Below are 18,803 nucleotides of genomic sequence, written 5' to 3'. Positions count from 1 at the left end.
AGATGCCAGTGGGAGTTTCATGGTCATAAGCCTATCGTTGACTCCCTTTGGGATTCCAGCTAGCTTGCTGACAAGTGCTGTTTTTACTGCAAAACAACGCGAGCCTCACGTCGCTCTTCGCTTCCTCGTCCACTCCAGAAGAAGGTGTAACCAGATCCCCGTTCATAGATTTCCGGCAGTTAGCAAAGTGTCCGACGAACGCCGTCGTGTCGTCTCCTTGAGAAACTGAAACTGAAACTGAAACCGTGGGTATGCGCACAGACGTGCTTGCGTGTGCAGTGTGTACGGTTTCTTATTTCTTTGTTCAGCTCTTTATATAATTCCGTGGTTTATTTTGTTTGAGTGCAAGAAAAATGAAAAATTTACAATAGCACTTTGGTAGAATTTGCATTTTTTGTCAAAATTAATACCATAAAGTTGTCACTTGGGGGCGCTCCTGTCGAAAAAAAAAAAAAAAATCTTACTATGCGGAAGCCCAAACCATAAATTGTTGAACCGGCTACAAAACAAATAAAAGAAATAATACGTTTTGTAAATAGCAGCTCAATAAAAGTTGTGCTAAACATTAAAAATTCAACGTGATTTTATGTTTTCAGTTTTGATCGGAAACGAAGATTTTTCATGTTAACAGATATTAATCAACATTGCAAAGTCCCGTTTCTGCACCGCAAATTCGTTCAGTTTGACGTCTTGCTTAACCTGAGCTGTTGGTGTACACATGCGAAGTGAGCGAAGTGAGTACAATTACTATCTTCCGGGTTGTTTGTTGTAATTGGTTGTTGTAACTGGTTTGGGTCTTCTTTTAATTCTTAGTAAATCGGCTCAAATTACCCATTACATTGATATCACAAGAGAATCAGTCTGGTGGCACGTCACCGAGTAAGCAGTGTGAAGTTCAACTTGCCCGCGCCATCGGCACAGAAAACAACCGTGCTTACTATTTTTATTTTATGTTTTACTTCTAATCATTGTCATTAATACTAAGCAAAACAGCATGATAGATGTTATGTTAAAACTAAATGGTATTGGGTGGTTTTGGGAAAGGGGATACGCGCATATTATAGTTGTGATTTTTTAACGAACGGCGTCAGCTGACAGCCATTGCTCATTTGCTGGTAAACCCACGTGTCAAACGTTCGTTGATCAGAAGTATTGTTTTAGAACTTCTGCGTTCTAAAACGCTCTCTTGAAAAAGAATAGTTGTGATTTATACATGAAACTAAAGAGAGCAAGCAGCTTTTATTCCGGTCCTGATAACACAGGACATTTACTTATTAAAATAGTAAAACTAAATGGTCAGTTATTCAGGATGAGGATTTGGGGCGTTGTTTTATACAACTTATCCATCAAAGTCATATTTTGCTTTTGTCAATAACTCGTGTTTATCTATGAGGTTCTTAAAAGTATTTATACTAGGTGCACGTTTGATATTGTTTGTTAATTTGTTCCAATTTGTTCCAATAATTTGTTACTCTGTTACTAAATGTAAACTTTATGAGATTTGTTCTGGAATACTGTTTAAATATTTTGTCTGTACTCTTTCTTGTAGTGTCTACCTTTGGAGTACAAAAAAGCATGCTTTGTTTACATTGTCAAACCCATTGAATATTTTGTACGTCTGTATGAAGTCCCCTCTTCTTGCTTTAAGTGATGGTAGTTGTAAGTACTTTAATCTTTCTTGATATGAATAATCTTTTATGTTATAGACCAGCTTTGTTGCTCTTCTTTGAGCCCTTTCTATGGCTTGTGACTGCTTTATTTGCATTAAAATATAGATTCCATGTGTCTGACCTTTTTACTAATGTTTCAATATCTTTTTTTAAAATCCTGATATAATTTTGGAGAGTTGTATAATTTTGTGTCATCTGCAAAAATTTTACAGGAGGCGTCACTAGGTTCAGACAGTTCCATATATATATGCTACACCAAATCTGCTAGACAGACGCCTGACTGGAGCATAATCCAACGTGCTTGTCAGGCCTTAAGTGCTTATATATTTATGTACTCATCAGAGTGGATTTCTTTTTTGCCAGAGGACAACACTCGTCATGGGTTCTTTTTCTGTGCGCCAAGTGTGTGCTGCACATGGGACCTTGGTTTATTATCTCATCCGAAAGATTAGACGTTCAGTTTGATTTTCCAGTTAAACTTGGTAGAAAGGGTGAGAGCGGGATTCAAACCCGCACCCTCATGGACTCTGTGTATTGGCAGCTGAGCGTCTGAACCATTCTGTCACTGTCCTCCATGTTTTTCAACTAAGAGCCAATCATCAGGCTTATCAATTTATCATGATAACTTTTTTTTCTTTTAAAGTCTGTGCACCATGTTCTTCAAGTGGTAGCTCTCCTGTTTTTTCCCCATGGGTCAGGATGTATATGACCAATTGCCCCAGTAAGGTTGTTAACATTCGGTTACACTTGGAGCTGGGTCAGCATCAACCCCAGGGACATATAAGCAGGATTTGTAAGCTGGATTTGTCAACTTGAAGATACTTGAGTTCAGATACTACCAGAGAGCATTCAAGTGTAGCATTTGTCACTCTTTGCCTCAGTCTCTGTCTGTCTGTGTCTGTCTCTCATTGAAGATAGAATAATACTTCACTGACACATTCACACACATCAGTGTTGAGGTGCCCCAAATGTACAAGTCACAAATCAGATTCACTATCTGTTGTGCACATCAGTTTCATAGATTGAAAGGGCACTATATATTTTAACTCCAGTCTGATATCACTCAAACTCAAGTGAAAAGACATTAAGAAAGAACCTCAGTTTTATTGACTGTTAGAGCACTATAATTTAGTGTAAATCTTAGATGATATACACACAAACAGGTCCCCCAGTCTATCCCCACAAAAAAACACATTTTTACCATTGACAGAGATCCTGAATTATATTTATATCTGTCTGTTGATCCGTGAATTGGTTAGGATGAAATATGATCAGGAACTGAATTCTGATTTATACTAAGTTGAGAATGGGCATGTCTCCTTTAGATCATTACCCAATCATCCCACATTATTATATGCTGTATCTGTCTGAGGAACACCACAGATGGACACACACACACACACACACACACACACACACACACACACACACACACACACACACACACACATGTGTATGTATTTGTTTACACTGGTCTTTAGTCACTTTTTGTTGGTCAGCTGGCTGGCTTCTTGTGTAGGAAGGTGGGAATAAGGACATTGGAAAGGCACTCTTTCCATTTGAATTAATTTATGGTCACCCCCTTCCCTACCCCTGCAAACAAAACAAACCCATTAAACATGTTAGCAACCATCACCATGCATGCATTCTTAAGCTGAATCAATCCAAGAAGTTTAGTTAGACTAAGTTGCATCTGTAAATATAGGTCAAGCTCTGGAATGTACTGTTGAACAATAGATGAAAAAAGGAGATAAAATATTCATCAAAAGAGAAAACTTCCATAGGAAAGTGGTGTGAATAGAAAAGAGCTGTTATTTTGATTTTTGAGTGTCATATCACTTTATTTACTTTTCTGTTCATCCTATTTTGTGGTTATTTGGTAGGCCTGCATAAACTCAGTGGCAGGTATAAGTTTTTGGTTTTGTAATTCTACATCATACAAAGTACCAGATTTCAAGTGAAGGCTGATACTGATAATGACAGGAATATGTTATCTAATTTTAAATGAATTTTTTTTTTTTTTGCAATGTGATCTGACCTAAACTGCCATAATTTATTTATGATGATTATAATTATTATATAATTTAAAAAAAATCTTTTTCCAGACGCTACATTGTGAAAGAGCAGGAGAAAAAAAGAACAACCGAGCTGCCAGCACCATGGGAAGTCCCTCACGTTCTCGATCCAGATCCAGATCCCGCTCCCCCTCCAAGTCCAAGTCCAAATCCAAGTCCAAGTCCTATTCCTCCCAATCACGCTCACGGTCCCGCTCACACTCGCGCTCTAGGTCCAGGTCCCGGTCCAGGTCTAGGTCCAGGTCCCACAGGTCCCGCAGGTCCCATTCCCGATCCCGTTCCCGGTCCCGCAGTCGCTCACGTTCGGCCTCTGAGCATCGACGTCGTGGGGGCAGCGGGGGCAGGGAGGACACTGGTGTTCGGGTTGGTACCCGGATCCATGTGGGCAGCCTGTCAACCTCCACCTCCACCCGGGACATCCGTGAGGAGTTTGGGAGGTTTGGCGACATCATTGACTTGTGGATGCCCCGCACACAGCCTGCCATTGCGTTTGTTGTGTTTCGACACAAGGAAGATGCTTTGAAAGCCATCAAGCGTATGGACGGAGAGTAAGTCAGCAGGGTTTGTGTTTCGCATTGCTGTTGGCCATTGGTGGTGGATGAATAACAAAGAACGTTTCTTTTGATTTTTATACTTCAGGGAGGGTTATGTATTGCCATGAACGAAATGCATTTTAGTGTTGGAAAATTATGCATCTGTACTTATCTCAAAATTTTAATGTTTCTGTTCTACAGTGAATGCACTATATGCTTTTTGTCACCTGAGTGTCACAAAACTGTCGTTTATTTGTTTAGAATTCATATTTGTATTGCAGTTTTGCATGTTTATGAAATAAATATTGTCTTCAATTGATTTTAACTTAAAGACTTGAGTAGTAAAACTCTACAATTCTTCTTTTGACTGGACCATCTACAGGGAGCAGCCAAAGTTAGGTAATAGAGACCCTGCATTGCTGAAGTTAGGTTCATGAGACCCTGCATTACTCCTGAGTCATTTTGTTGATGGTCAATAGTGCCTTTTCTGATTCAGCGTACACAGGACGCAACTTGCTAAAGATTCCTACTGATGACAGTCACTGCAGTGGTAGAGTCAGACTGAGCAAGAGACTACCACCATATCCCAGTGATCCATACCTTGTGAATTATGATAAATTGGCCATGACAGACATAAACCTATGTTAGTATGTATGATAGTTTATATTGCAAAAGTTCAACAAATATGGTACAGGAGTTTATGTTCAGACTACTGTATCTTGTACTGTTGACCATGATAACAAATGTGATAGTTTGTAGGAATGAAAACATTGTCTGGGCCTTTATGTTCAGAACATTACATAGCCGTCGTATCAGAGTGTCCTTGGCCCGACCAAGAAACCAGGGGGTCAGAGGTGGCGCATACAACCCCAACCTGCGGTGCTACCAGTGCGGCAAAAGGGGGCATTTTTCTCGAGACTGCCGAGCGCATGATTGGAGCCCTCCACCCAGGGCCGAAACCCGCAGGTATGTTCAGTTCATTGCTGTTTCATTCCTTTGATATTTCTTCAAAAAATTTTTTTTTTTTTATCTGGGTTCATCTTTTGCTTTTTTGTTCCCTTTCAAAGCTTCAATTCTGATCTTCACAGGTGATGAGGACTGATTTTGTTGTTTTTTTTTGTTTGTTAAGGGCTTCGTTGGTGATGAGTTGTGTAAATGATAGCTTGATTGAGTTAACTTTCTGCTTGTGAAAATTGTGTGAATGATGTTGGATCTCTTGTGTTCACTGAACCATGTGGTTTCACTTTGTGTGTTCGGGGCAGTGATTGTTGGTGTTCTACTTCAGCAGGTCTTTTCGCACTCTGTCAGTTGTTGCCTTTTCTGTTTTTTTGCCATCTTTTATTTTTATTGTTTGAAGTGGTCTGTCCCATACTGATTTTAAGGCAAAATTACAGATGAATTAAGAATTCACATATAAGAATACATTAGTGTGACAGTTCTCTTAGATTTTCAAGTACAAGTAAGAGGAGATTTTAACAGAAAGGGAAAAATTCTTCAGTGTGAGGTAAGTCATTTTTCGTCATTTTGTTTTTGTTGTTGTTAATTCTGAATTTTTTCTTTTAATAAAAAAACAAAAAGAAACAAAAGAAAAACAACAAGAAAGAACTTACAGGCATGGCTACACTACTTTTCTCACATGCCACAAGTTCAGAATACAAGTATGAAAGGGCACATATAAACAAAAACCAGTTGAAAATAAATTTTGAAATTACAATAAACCCACACTTAGTCAGTTAGTGACAAGGAAAAAGCAAATTAAAAAAAGAGAAGTGGTCACATTTATTATAAACTTAGTATCTGAAAAGAGAGTGATATGTAGCAGACATGGACACTGCATATGACTTTTTAGGGGTGCAAGTTGTCCAGCATATGCTGGAAATCTGGCACAGAACATCTTGACTTTTGGTAGTTTTCGGCATGGAAAAATTTTGTTTTGGTAGTTTCTGGCATGGATAACTTTTGTTTTGGTAGTTTTGGGTATGCGTAAATTTGTGTAGCCTGGTCGCTCTGTCTAATTTCTCTGTCATGTGTATGTTCAGTGACATCATTTTTTGTATGTGGTGAACCTCGAGCTAAAAAGAAATGTCAGAGAAGTACCGAAATTCAGATTTGCCAAAACCAGTTTGTCATTTATTGCCCGTGCATTGAAAAAACTAAGGGAGATAAACGAATTGCCTCGCTTTCTGGCGATTAAGCGATGAGAAGTGGGTTCACCAAAATATTTTGTGACTGCAAACTCAGAATATTAATGAAGTCTTTTTGACGAAAAATTATAAGAATACTGTATTCCAGACCTGACAACCCTTCCTTTCTCTGGGAAATTTATCACTCACGGTTGCACTTGATACCTCGCTTTCATGTGCTTGGAAAAGAACAAAAAACCAACAGATAACTACACAAAAAACCACTCCCACAATGGCGCGCGCACACACACACACATGTGAAATAAGAAAAATGGCTTGTTTTGCTATTTTTTGTTGGCAACACCTTTAGAAAAGCCCTGGATGCCTTTAAAACCTGAGATTTGTGCAAATATTGAGAGAAAAAAAAGTGGGGGTGGGGAGTACGAAATTTATGTGATGACGCCGACAGTGGCTGTTGCGACACTTATGCCGTTGCATCTCAAGACAAAATGGGAGGGGTCTTGGGGGGGGGGGGAGTGCGCAAACTGACACACACATACGCACAAAATCACACAGTTACACACTCGCATGCATGGGCATGCACGCACACACACACACACACACACACACACACACACACACACACACATGCACGTGCGTGATCACCATCACCATCTCTGTCGCAACCATGGGGCTACAAACATTGTCACTTTTCGCAACAATCACTTTGTAGCAATTGTGACAAAAAACTTTGAAGCATTTGACTATTGAGTCTGTTTCTGAAATTACGTCGGCAAGGATGTGGCAGTATCCTTCATGGCTGCAGTTTTAGTGTATATTATTTATATCTGGAAATATAACCGAAGTACTAAAGATTCATTTGCATCACTTACATCAAATAATGGATGTTCAAAGCGCCTCTTGTCTCTCATTTTGACATCGGTTCACAGGCCTGCCTGATACTAAGATTCTTCTGTAGTTTCAACTATTCAAGCCCCCAAACTATGGCACTTTTGCCAAGTAAAGAAAAACTACAATTTTGCTGACCGTGAAACCTAACACACACACACACACCACACACAGAGCAAATACCAAGAAGCACCGCACATATTAGTCACAGAAGATAGGCTTTCTTAGTATTTAATGTCAAAACTTTTTTGGCATTTTGCTGTCATTACACCAGTCGATGCTGCTGCTATACTTCATAAGAATACGTTATCTAGATCAGGCATAACACACACACACACACACACACACACGTGCAACACACATTCCTTCAGGTACTTTCTTTTCTCAATAGCTCCAGCTTTGCAAGAGTTGCTTATGGACAGTTGAGAGTAACACTTGCATATTTTTCTTTACAATAACATGCAGAATTGTATTATATAGCTTGTTTTCATAACAGAAATAATTTGGTTTGCTTTTTTGCTTTAAATAGAACTGTAATTGACTTTTGTTTTACTCTGATGCATTATGCTTTTTTTCTCCCCAGTATTTGGTCTTTTGTTATGCTGGATACTGCAGTCATCAAACTTAAGGTCCATCCTGTGAGAATGTTCATCATGGTTGCCAGATCTTGTTCTTTATAATTATGTTTTAGTGTTTATAGGTAATAATCCTTCCTTTTTGTCTGCTTCTTGATTTTCCCAGAATTCACTATTATTCTCCCCCAAATATCAAGTCTTCAGAAAATATAATGGTATGGTAATTGCGTTTAGGCTTGATGCTTTGTTTTGTTGAGCCTGCGTAGTATTTTCAGGCTTCAGTGTGGGCAGAAAAAAATTTCAGGCTTCGGTGTGGGCAGAAAAAACATTTCAGGCTTATTTCCTGCTTCGGTGTGGGCAGAAAAAACATTCCAGGCTTATTTCCTGCTTCGGTCTGGGCAGAAAAAAACATTTCAGACTTATTTCCTGCTTCGGTCTGGGCAGAAAAAAACATTCCAGGCTTATTTCCTGCTTCGGTCTGGGCAGAAAAAAAAATTTCAGGCTTATTTCCGGCTTTGGTCTGGGCAGAAAAAAATGTTCAGGCATAAGTAGGTCTCTGTGCTTGCACCCCTTTTCTTTTCTTTAAAATTTTTTTTTTTTTTATCTCCTTAAATCAAGTATAGCATATCTTCGCATGTATGGGACTGCATGCTGTTTATGTTCACTCAGATTTAATTAAAGGGAAACAGTGTCTACATTTTTTATTAGAGAATGTCAGCGCATACATGTCTGAACATCTTTCTTTGATTTTTTTTTTTATCAGGATTAATTTTATTAATTATACAACTGAAAAAATAGTTTTACATTTACATTTTGGAAACCTCTTTGAACCATATGAGTTAAGTATTCTACTTTTGCGCACTGGGTATTCTCCATGATGGAGATTGAATGAGTAGTTTTCAGACCTGTGAAAGATTTGATGCCTCTATCAAACCATCACTGTTTCAACTTTGGTGTTTCTGTTCTCCAGTTTGTTTGTTTTTTGCGCTTGCACAGAGTACTTTCATTTTCATTTTTATCTTTCTTTATATCTCTTACAAATTTAAACCCCATATTTTTTGCAACTCTTTAAATTCCTTACCCATTGACTTTGGAAGCAGGACAGATAAAGAAATATGAGACTTTTACCTAGTTTTAAGTCTACCAAGTAAGAGGTGAGTAGACTGTTCAATTGCACAAGGAAGTCATTTCTGTGGTCTTACTCCAACACACCGGAAAGGTAGGTCAGGTTTGTAATTTGATTCAGAATGATTGATTGATAAGAGTATGAGTTATATATCAGTGTTAACAGTTTGACTATTTTTCCCTGATTATGCAGTTCATAATTTTCCTTGTCTTTGTCAGTTTTTGTTCTTTGTAGGCAGTTGAGTTACAGTGTTTGCATTTTTTCCCTCCAATGGACTGCATTGATTGAAGATGTGTCTGTTTCGCCTGCTATCATATGCCTGTCCAGTTACCCCCACCTCCTACCCCCTAGCCTGCTCACACCACCTTTCCTCTTCTCCTTCAGAAAAGAAAGGAAAATCAGTGTTCACTTCACATAACAGATTTCCTTTTATTTCATTAAAGATAGCTGGGTTTTTTTTGGTTTAAAAAAAAAAAATGTTACCACCTGTGTGAGAAAAGGGCTGAGAACCACGCTTTAGGACACAGTCCCCCCCCCGCCCCCAACCCTCCCTTACTCCCATCCCCACAGCCCACCACCATTTTCTTGGCAGTGGATTGATTTGTTGTTATGTGGAAGGGTCTACCACTTGTCATCATTTCTGTGCCAGTTATTTGTTCACAGACTTGTATGAAATTGATGTGTTTGATATTCTATGAATTTGATTTGATCTCTCTCTCTCTCTGTTTAACAAAACAAGCAAACAAACCCCAAACAAACAAACAAAAATTGTATGTGTATATAATATTATATACATGTGATACATGGGTTTTAAGAATTGAAAGGACTACTGTGCTATCTTGAAGCTTACTGAGAGAATGATGTGTATTGAAAGGGTTTTTCAGTTTCCTTATGAACACTTTGGCTTTTTTTTTTCTTCAGCTGTATATCTTTGACTTCATGATGTGGATATGATTTACAGCAAAACCACAGAGGATGCATGTGGGGTGTATGTGAGTGAGTGAATGTTACTTGTGTATGTGCGTGTACGTGCGTGCGTGCATGCATGTATATGTGTGTGTGTGTGTGTGCAGATGTTTATGTGTGCAAGTGCCTATATATGATTCAGTATTGCTTAGATTAGGTAGCACAAGTTTTTTTTCTGTTGTTTGTGCTTGACAGAGACAAATGTTTTTCAGTGTCTTTTCCATTTTTAACCAGGCACGAGCATACATAAAGGGTACGGTAAGATAGAACGCCAGACACTATGTCCACAGTACGCTCTCTCAGCCAGCTTACTTCAGACGAGGTCCAGATGTCACGATCGGGTGTGACGTTTGCCGCACGTTAACGCGACGGTTAGACGCCTTTGTAGGTTTGACATGTATTGTTCATTCACTCCCTTTTTTCCTTTTTTCCACAGGAATAGCAAAATCTGGTAATATGATTTGTGAATTGTGTGGTAAGTGGTGTCCCAAAGAGGCAGTGTTGGCAGCTTACTTTTTGGCCCCAAAAAAGGGCCGTGGAATTCCAACATAATCCAGTGGTATTAGTATCTATATATGTACATATGTATATGCCTGCTGTTGGCAGAAGCAATGTGTGGTTTGTTATGACTATGTCAGTGTGTTGTATTTCTTTGATCGACAGACTGTGTAAGGCAGACTGTAGGTAGATGAAAACACTGTGAGAACAGATTAGTCATGCTGTAATGTGCAGACATGCTATCTTGTAAATATTGAATCTTCAGGTACTGATGCTGAAAGCATTTTATGATCACATTCGAATCTGGTTTGGTTTCAGCTTGCTTTTATTGTATCTTTTCATTTAGGTGAATATTGTCATGGACTCAAATTGTTGTTAGTTTCAGATTAATGATAAATGATAATAATAATTTGGAGGCTTATAAAGTGCAGATCCCCACTTTCTAGAGCAGGCCTACCGTGTTTAACAGTAAAAAACAGATATGTATCATTTTGAAAATATAGAGGTAAAAATGAAATAAAATGATTCACCTCCCATATATCACACACACACAGTGACACACACACACACACACACACACACACACACACACACACAAACTCTCTCACACACACAACTAATAAATCTGCCTATGAGCTTAAAAAATGACACAGAGAATCAAAGAAAGTAAAATTGATATGAACTACACATTGTTCATCTACTGAAGTAGAATAAAACATCACAGACACTTCACATAAGTAAGCAATTAAAAAATTACACTATATTATGAGTTAATTGAAATTAAGAATAATTTGGATTACATACATGAAACTGTTGTATTGGATGGTGATTTCATGCTCCAGACGTGTGATCCAGGAAGATGTTGGTTGTGGTAGTTGTTGGATGTAAAAGGTGATTTACAAGCACTTGATTCGCATATTCTGATGTAGCAATATTTGTAACTGAATCTGAGAAGTATTTGTTTGCTCATCTTTTTCAATGCATATACGCTTCATCCAAAACAAAACAAAACAACAACAACAAAAAACAAAACAAAAAACAAAAAAAAAAGGAAGAAAAAAGAAAAAAAGCACCCTAGACACACAGCCACCTGTTTCTTATAAAAAAAACAAAAACAAACAAACAACAACAAAAAAACATGAAGGAAAATCAAATCAGCCAGTCACTGAATGGTCAGTTGCCTGCAGAAACTGAGAAAGGCTGCCTGCATATAGGTGAGTTGAAAGACAGAAACTGATAAGAAGCTGAGTGGTTAAAGTATTAAATGTTCATTCATGAGGATCCTGGGTTCGATCCTGACAGTGTCTGGAGGAAAATGGATGGATATCTTCTGATCTCCCTGATCAGCCAGTGAGCAGACCAGCTAGTGCCTGAAACCCCTTTGGTGTGTTTACGCATGTAGATCATATACATGTGCCAAAGTTCGATTGGTTATGGAAACACAGGCATACTGATACCCACCATGGCCATGTTGGTCATGCTGGGGAAAGAACATTGTTTATTAATCAAGATCTTTTCATATTTCTGCTTAGAATATGTGGTGAAAATGAATCCTTTATCTTAGTTCACCTAGTAGTTCCTGGTAATAACACACTTCTGTATGATTGTGTCAAGCGAGTGGATTGTCTAGAAGCTACAACACATTGATTCTTATCACCTGTGTCATAGACTGGCCTGTCTGCTGTTTTGGTTGAGTGTCTACATTGTTGAAATGTCAGCAACACTTGATACCACTTGTGCTGTCAGTGCTTGGAAACATTTCTAATATTAAAAAGAAACCCAAAGGTATTTAAAAGAAAAGAAAAGAAAAATGACAGTATAGTTCCTGAAGCTTTTGGCCCAGTCATTATCGACGCTGTTGCTATCAGTTTATAATTAATCTACAATGCTTTGTCAGTTTAATTAATTTTATAATCATTGTTATTTATTATGTATACTTTTGAAGGTTACTAGATCTACAAGGTTAAGTTGGAGAAAAAAAAACGGAACATAAGGTTGAGGTACGGTTTTATTGGGTTTTTTTGGGGTTTTTTAATAATTTTTTTTTTACATTCTTTCCCATTGGCTCAATCCTCTTTATTTCTTTATTGATTGGATTTGATAATACATTCCCATCATGTTATTACAGCAGTCAGTGTATGTGGTTGTTGGACTTGTGAATCGATACAGTGTCTTAGTGACGCCTCTTGTTGTTGGCCAAGGGAAGTTGTATGATCAGCCAGGCTTGGGTATTGATCAGAAGGAAGCAGACAGAAAGTGTTATTGATTTTTTTTTTTCTCTCCCTCTTGGTTATAGATCCAACCTTGTCCCTCATGTCCCTTCCGTTTGAAGTAATGAGTGGTAATATTGAATCTGTGGAGCAGGCAAGACTTGTTTCTGTCTTCTTCCAGTTTTATAGGATTGTGGTTCTGTCAGATTTATTTGGTTGCTCGTTTTTTGGTTTTTTCTTCGTCTTCTCTTGTTTGAATTAAAAAAAAACATTTTTTTTTTATTTAGATACTTTGGTTTCTTTTTCACTGATGCTGTGTTAGTGTTGAGATAATTAGTACCAGCATTAGGAGTAGTATTGAACAAGAATTTCATAAAGGGGACTAGACTAGTGTGAAGAAGGAAGGTCCATGTTGTTTGTGAAGCGAAAGTACCTGTCAGGCTGACTACTAGACGGCTGAGTGGAGTTTTCAGACAGAGATACATTTGTTCATATGGTTAGACTGTGAATCTCTTCTCAGAAAAATGTACTGGTTTCTGCAAGCAATGCAAAGTTCGGGGTTTATGATGATCTGAGTATCTTCAGAATTAACTAGTATCTGTGACTGACCTTATTTGATTTGATATGTCTATCAAGAAGAATGCACTCTCAATCATAATGATGAAATTGTTGTTAACATTATCATTAGTTGAAAATGTAAACTCTTGTGACAGATTAAGTAATCCAAAGTTTATGGTTTATGTGTTGGAGAGTTTTTATATTACCTTTTTTTTATGATCTAGCAAATGGTTATTGGTATTCTGTTTTTCCTTGGTATGATGGTTATTTTCCTTAGCCTTGGTGACTCGGTCAAAGCAAAACAAAAACTTGTCAGATCACATGCCTATCATGTATTGATAAATATGGTTATTGCCTGTATCTAGATTGAGGGAATTATAGAAACACGGTGTGTCTTTCCAGCATTAGAATTGAAAGATAGATATAGTGGTAAGAAAATAATGAATACCAGCTCAGAGCTCTGAAGTCTGTAGAGTTGATGCTAAACAAAGACAGAATCATGTCAGATCCCTACCACAACTGTTCTCTTTAAGGGGACCAGTAGATACAAGTGGCCCTTTGACTGAGGTGTAGAAGTAGGTAAAAAAGAAAAAAGTGATAAAATTTGTAAAAGATTAGACATATGCGCGCATGCACAGGAGTACAGACACAAACACGTGGGAAAGGGAGAGTGATAGAGATGGAGAAGTAAAATGGAAAAGTGGATGATAAACACAAAAAAATGTTCCACACCATATGTCTTGTTTTATGTGCATATCTTAGAAGAAAAAAAAAGATAGCGGTGTTCAAAAATAAAATTCTTTTATATAAGTCTATGTTTGTTAGCTCTTGGTAATAATGGCTGGATTGATTTACATGAGTCTTGAAGTTTTCAGTGGAATGAGCCAGATCTGTTGTGATAAAGTGAGAAGGGGGTTTGAGCTTGTGTTAGAGCAGTTCCACTTCCAGCTGTTGTGGTATCTGTGCAGGTTATTGCCCTCAGTGATAGTTTTGACCAAGATTGCAGTCTCCAGGTATAAATTAAAAGCTCAATTTATTTCTTGAAACCCCCATATAAGTGACTTGACTTGGTAGTTTGTTTTTTCTTATAGTAATAGTTTTCTTTTATGGGTGTTATTATGAACCAGTCAGTTCACTTTGCTTTTGACTCACTCACAATTCATGATCTGTTCTCATAAACCAGATATGGATGCATAATATTTATTGTCTTACTGAATTTCATAGATCTGTAGTAACTGTAACAAGCCTGGTTGGAGCTATAATTTGGTGGAGTGATGTTTGATTACAGTTTGAACTGGTATGTTTTTAAGTAAGGTTGAGAAGAGTGTGTTGGTATTTTGCGTGCTTAGTGGTGATTGGAGAAGGAAGTACATGTGTGTGTTTGCTGTGTGTTGTACAGAGAGAGGTATGACAGGGAACACTCTCGCCGAGATCGAGACTCTCCCCGCCGCTCACGACGTCGCAGCAGTTCCAGCAGCTCGGGTCACCGGAGGGCCTGAGGCTCAACCTCTGCATCGCCGCCTGACACACAGTAGCTGTCTTATTAAGCCCTGTAGCGTCATCGTACTGGTATCCATTCCCCCCACCCCCACACATTTTTTTCTCCATCCTGTTGGTACTTCTCTGCAAGGGATCAGTCTGCCAGCCTGCCTGCCTGCCTGCCTGCCTGCCTGCCTGCATGCCTCCTGTTCTGTGCGCGAGGCACCTGGCTGTGTGGTGATGTGCAATGCTGTGGTGTTGGACAGGGAGAGGAGAGGGAGTGGAAAGCTGAGGCACTGTTGGGCGACTGGAAGCCAAACCCTCTTGGTTTGTCTGCAGGGTGAGATACTGAACATTCACCAGCTGACGTCCTGGGAAAGGTGTTAGCCTTTTTTTCTTTTTTTTCCTTGCCTTTTGCTAGTTTTATCTGTTTCAGAAGTGTTGAAACATTTTCTGGGATACGTTTTAGCATACTGGGATATGTTTTAGCCCTTTAATAAGGCTGAACCAATCCTCTTCATTCACTCTTCCTTGCTGAACATCTGACTAAAGGGAAACTTGCGACACAGGTCTGCTTGTGTTGAGGTTTGGTAGAAACGATCAAAATGAGGTAGAGTGAAAAATAACAGTGAATGCAGATTCATTTGATTTTAGACCAAGTTTTAGTGGGGGAGTGTCTGCATGTTTGGTTATGTTCCAGTGCATAGGTTTGTGTCTGCAGTTCTGTGATAGAAATAAGTTAATAGCATTGCCATTGTGACTGGACCTGATTGGCTTTAGCATAACAGTAATGATTCTCACTGAAGTGTAGTCACACACGTTTTCTCTCACACACACACACACACACACAAAAACGTTCTGCCTCAAGGAGTGTCAAATCTTGATTTCCTGAACACAGAAACCGCATTTCTTAGGCTTATAACAACCTTGTAAATTTTCTGAAAAGTGCTCATTTGTACAAGTGGTATCTTAACACTGCAGTTATGAGCTACAACTTCTTTTTATTTCTTATTTCTTTATTTTGGAAACCAAATCTGACCGCTGAGGCTGCTGGTCTTTCCACGTGTGACAACCTGTGGTACCACTCCAGCAAGTGCTGATTTAGTGGTATGCTCCACACACCAACACACTGACAGCAGTGCACCTCATTCAAGCAATGGTGGAAAACAAACTTTGCAACAGGTTTGGGCTTGAGGCTGTACACTTTACTTTATGTTGCTGCACTTGGACATTATCCACTTGGCATGAGATCTTGTCTGCTTGATACAGCCCCGGTGGCTTATATGTTATACTTTTTTTTTTTTTTTGTGGATGTGCACTGCAGCATTCAGGCCAGAAATGGCAGAAAAGCATCTTGTGGGTTATGGGATTTTGCATGAGGAACCTGCAGCAGAGATATGCTTCAGTACCACTGTGGACATATTTAGCAGGCATAAAAGTTTGAAAATAATTTCTGTCAACACTCTTTTCTTTTCAGAAAAAAGGAATTGTCATATTCAGACCAGGCAGAGTGAGGTGGGTTAAGAATTTCAGATACAGGGAATTTGAAGCGAGGAAAAGTAGTTTCAGGATTTTTTTTTTTTTTTTTTTTTGGTGTGTGTTTGTGTCCTTTCTGCCCAGGGTTGTTGTGCACAGTAACAGTTGATGTTTGATGTTGGTGGACAGCATCCCCGTGGAGTTGACGTTCCTTGAAGTTTGTCCAGATGCATTGAACTGGGGGTTCACTTCTCCTGAAGGCAGCAGAAAAAAAAAAGCAAAAAAAAAAAAGCAGAGGTGAGGTGAAGTTTGGGCCCCAGCTGCTGGGAACATGGGTGAGAGTTGTCCTGCAGTGAGAATAAAGAGAGGCAGGCAGGGAAAGAGGAAGTGGGTATTGGTTGCGGTTGACAGGGAAGGATGGTTGGTGGGATTGAGGATGGATTGGCAGTATCTGTGTGGGAAAATTGTTATGCAAAATGTTGGAGTAGTTGTTATTGTGTGTGTGTGTGTGTGTGTGTGCGTGCACATGTGTAAATTTGTGTTGTTTTTCTGCAATTGGGGTCATGGTAGTTGCCGGCTTCCCTTTTTGCAGAATGATTGTCAGTATTTTTGGGGGGTCATGTTAATGTGCATGTTGTGCTGTAAAGCTGCTGTGTCGCATTGTATGTAGACTTGTTGTTGTAGATAATTGATGCTTCATTGTCATGCTGTGACAGGTTCATACTGTCTTTTCCTGTTGCTAAGTTCTGTAGGAACACCCAAGTGGTTGTAGCAGGAGAGGAGACATGAAAAAGGAAAGGAAGTTGATCAGTGCATTATTATGGCTGCGGCAGTATTTGGACCAAATGTACTGGTTCCTGCTCACCTGGACCAAATAACCAACGCATCGTAATATGTCCTGATGAAAAGTTCTATCAGCAACAGGAAACTGGAAGCATTGTGTATGGATGAAGATGCAGAGGTTCATGTTTTGTTTCTCTGTGTTGGTGAGGATGCCTTTGAAACTTGACTGCTCAAAAGCCAGGGAATCCACCATATGGGTTGGAGGGGTGGGAGAGTGGAGAATCACCGACATAATTAGCATTGACTAATTGAATAGACCTGCCAACCCTCCTGTTTTCATCAGAATTTTTTTTCTTCTTCAATTATACTTCATTCCGCTGCCCCACATTAATTCTGTTTCCAAACAAAAACAAAAAAAGGCAGCCTTCAGTTTTGTTCAATCCATAGAGAATCTCAATGACAATAAAGAGTGGTAACTCTATCTACAAGGTACACAACTTCAAGCCAATGCTGCTTATGCTACCAATTCAGCTAGCACACACATAAATAAAAGGTACATTGGAATAAACACAGACACTTTGAAGGTTTGACTTAAAAGATGTGTTCCTTGTAGATAGTAACGACACTTTATTGTTAATTCTTTGCTTTCCTTGCCTCATTGTCATTTAATTTCATGTAGAATCTGCTGTTCCTATATCCTGTGAACCTGAGCACCAAGTGGAAGCATGTTTGTTGCTGAACAAAACCATCTGAAGGAAGTTTAGAAATTCTGTGACAAGCAGGAAGAGCATTGTGAGACCTGCCATCAGTCCATAGCATGTTTGGTGCACAATGAGGCAGTCTCCATGAATTCCACTTGGAATTGAAGAATTGCATCTGCTGCATTTTTTCAGCAGCTTTTCATCCAAGGAAGATTGTGAAAGTAATCAAGAGCAGAGAATGTTTTTGTTTTGTTTTTTTTAATCTGGAGGACCCAAAGAGTGTCTGGAGTTCTGTTGGTTATTCCAAGAAGTGGTCCCCATGATCAGTTTCAGACCAGGTTATACTGCAGTGTAGCAAAGCATCACTGGTGTGATCGAGTAGGTCAGTCATATCCCCATGAAAGGCCACAGAGTTCGAGGTTTTTAAAATATGTTTTATTCGTATTATCATGGAGGGGGATGTCAGATGATGTTGCTTACTGTGGAGGTCCATTTTTGATTTGAAACTACTTGACAAGACTGTACACTTCTTCCATTCATAATGATATCTGGATGTTAAACAGCCAGGAGAGATACAGACATCAGGTGCAATTTGTTGAGCTTGTCAATGTGTACTATTTACACCTCTCCTCTCCGCTCCAGGTTTAGTTGTATTATTGTATAACTGTTAAGATAAAAATGATTTTTAGGGAAGTCTTGGATGTACTGGCTTCTTAAAGCAATAATTTACATCAAACACTCTGGATCTTCTTTGGTGAGAAAAGTAATGTATTGGACAAATATTGATTCATGTTTTTTTGTTTTTATTTCATGTGCACATGTTGATAATGTGAATGTTATCGTTTTATGCTTGAAATGTCATGTTACCCTTTATTTTGTCATGTGGAAGTAAAGTGTGGGGCCCTGATGGCCAGGGAAGTGTGGGAAGAAGACCCAGCAGCAGATGCAATGTACATGAAATGCTGGTGAAGTGTATACGGAGGGTTCAGGGCCAGGTTTTTTTTTTTTTTTCCAGTTTTCTTTTTCATCCTTTCTGTTGAAACTATCTTCTTAGAGTTCATGTTGTTGGGGGTGTTTCTGATGAAATTAAATGGAGAAAGAGTTATGTTTGAAGTGATACA

General features: G+C 38.8%; 1 protein-coding gene across 6 annotated transcripts; it reads left to right on the top strand.

Moving 5' to 3' along the window:
* The first annotated feature begins 534 nt into the window (after positions 1–534).
* Positions 535–16,792, top strand: LOC143301506 (uncharacterized). 6 transcript variants are annotated; one of them, XR_013057793.1, is made up of 5 exons: positions 535–734; positions 3,776–4,293; positions 5,071–5,244; positions 10,212–10,348; positions 14,643–16,792. XR_013057793.1 is itself a non-coding variant. In XM_076615845.1 (4 exons), exons 2-4 carry the CDS (start codon positions 3,830–3,832, stop codon positions 14,740–14,742), a joined length of 738 nt encoding a protein of 245 aa, XP_076471960.1. In that variant the 5' UTR covers positions 537–725; positions 3,776–3,829; the 3' UTR covers positions 14,743–16,792. The 6 variants fall into 6 exon arrangements, 3 of the variants coding, with proteins under 3 accessions (XP_076471960.1, XP_076471958.1, XP_076471959.1); XR_013057792.1 differs by having other exon boundaries at positions 10,212–10,361; XR_013057794.1 differs by having other exon boundaries at positions 10,212–10,365.
* Positions 16,793–18,803: the final 2,011 nt, after the last annotated feature.

The sequence above is a fragment of the Babylonia areolata genome, chromosome 27 (assembly GCF_041734735.1).
Source record: "Babylonia areolata isolate BAREFJ2019XMU chromosome 27, ASM4173473v1, whole genome shotgun sequence".
NCBI classification, from domain to species: Eukaryota; Metazoa; Mollusca; class Gastropoda; order Neogastropoda; family Buccinidae; genus Babylonia; species Babylonia areolata.
Note: the sequence above shows the minus strand (reverse complement) of the source record. Positions and strands in the feature narration are given on the sequence as shown.

Bases quoted from the DNA above. Each gene is read 5' to 3' on its own strand.
- LOC143301506 (XM_076615845.1), top strand. From the start codon at position 3,830: ATGGGAAGTCCCTCACGTTCTCGATCCAGATCCAGATCCCGCTCCCCC. The intron at 4,294-5,070 runs GTAAGTCAGCAG...CTTTATGTTCAG, and splicing joins ATCAAGCGTATGGACGGAGA to AACATTACATAGCCGTCGTA. The intron at 5,245-14,642 runs GTATGTTCAGTT...TGTGTTGTACAG, and splicing joins CCCAGGGCCGAAACCCGCAG to AGAGAGGTATGACAGGGAAC.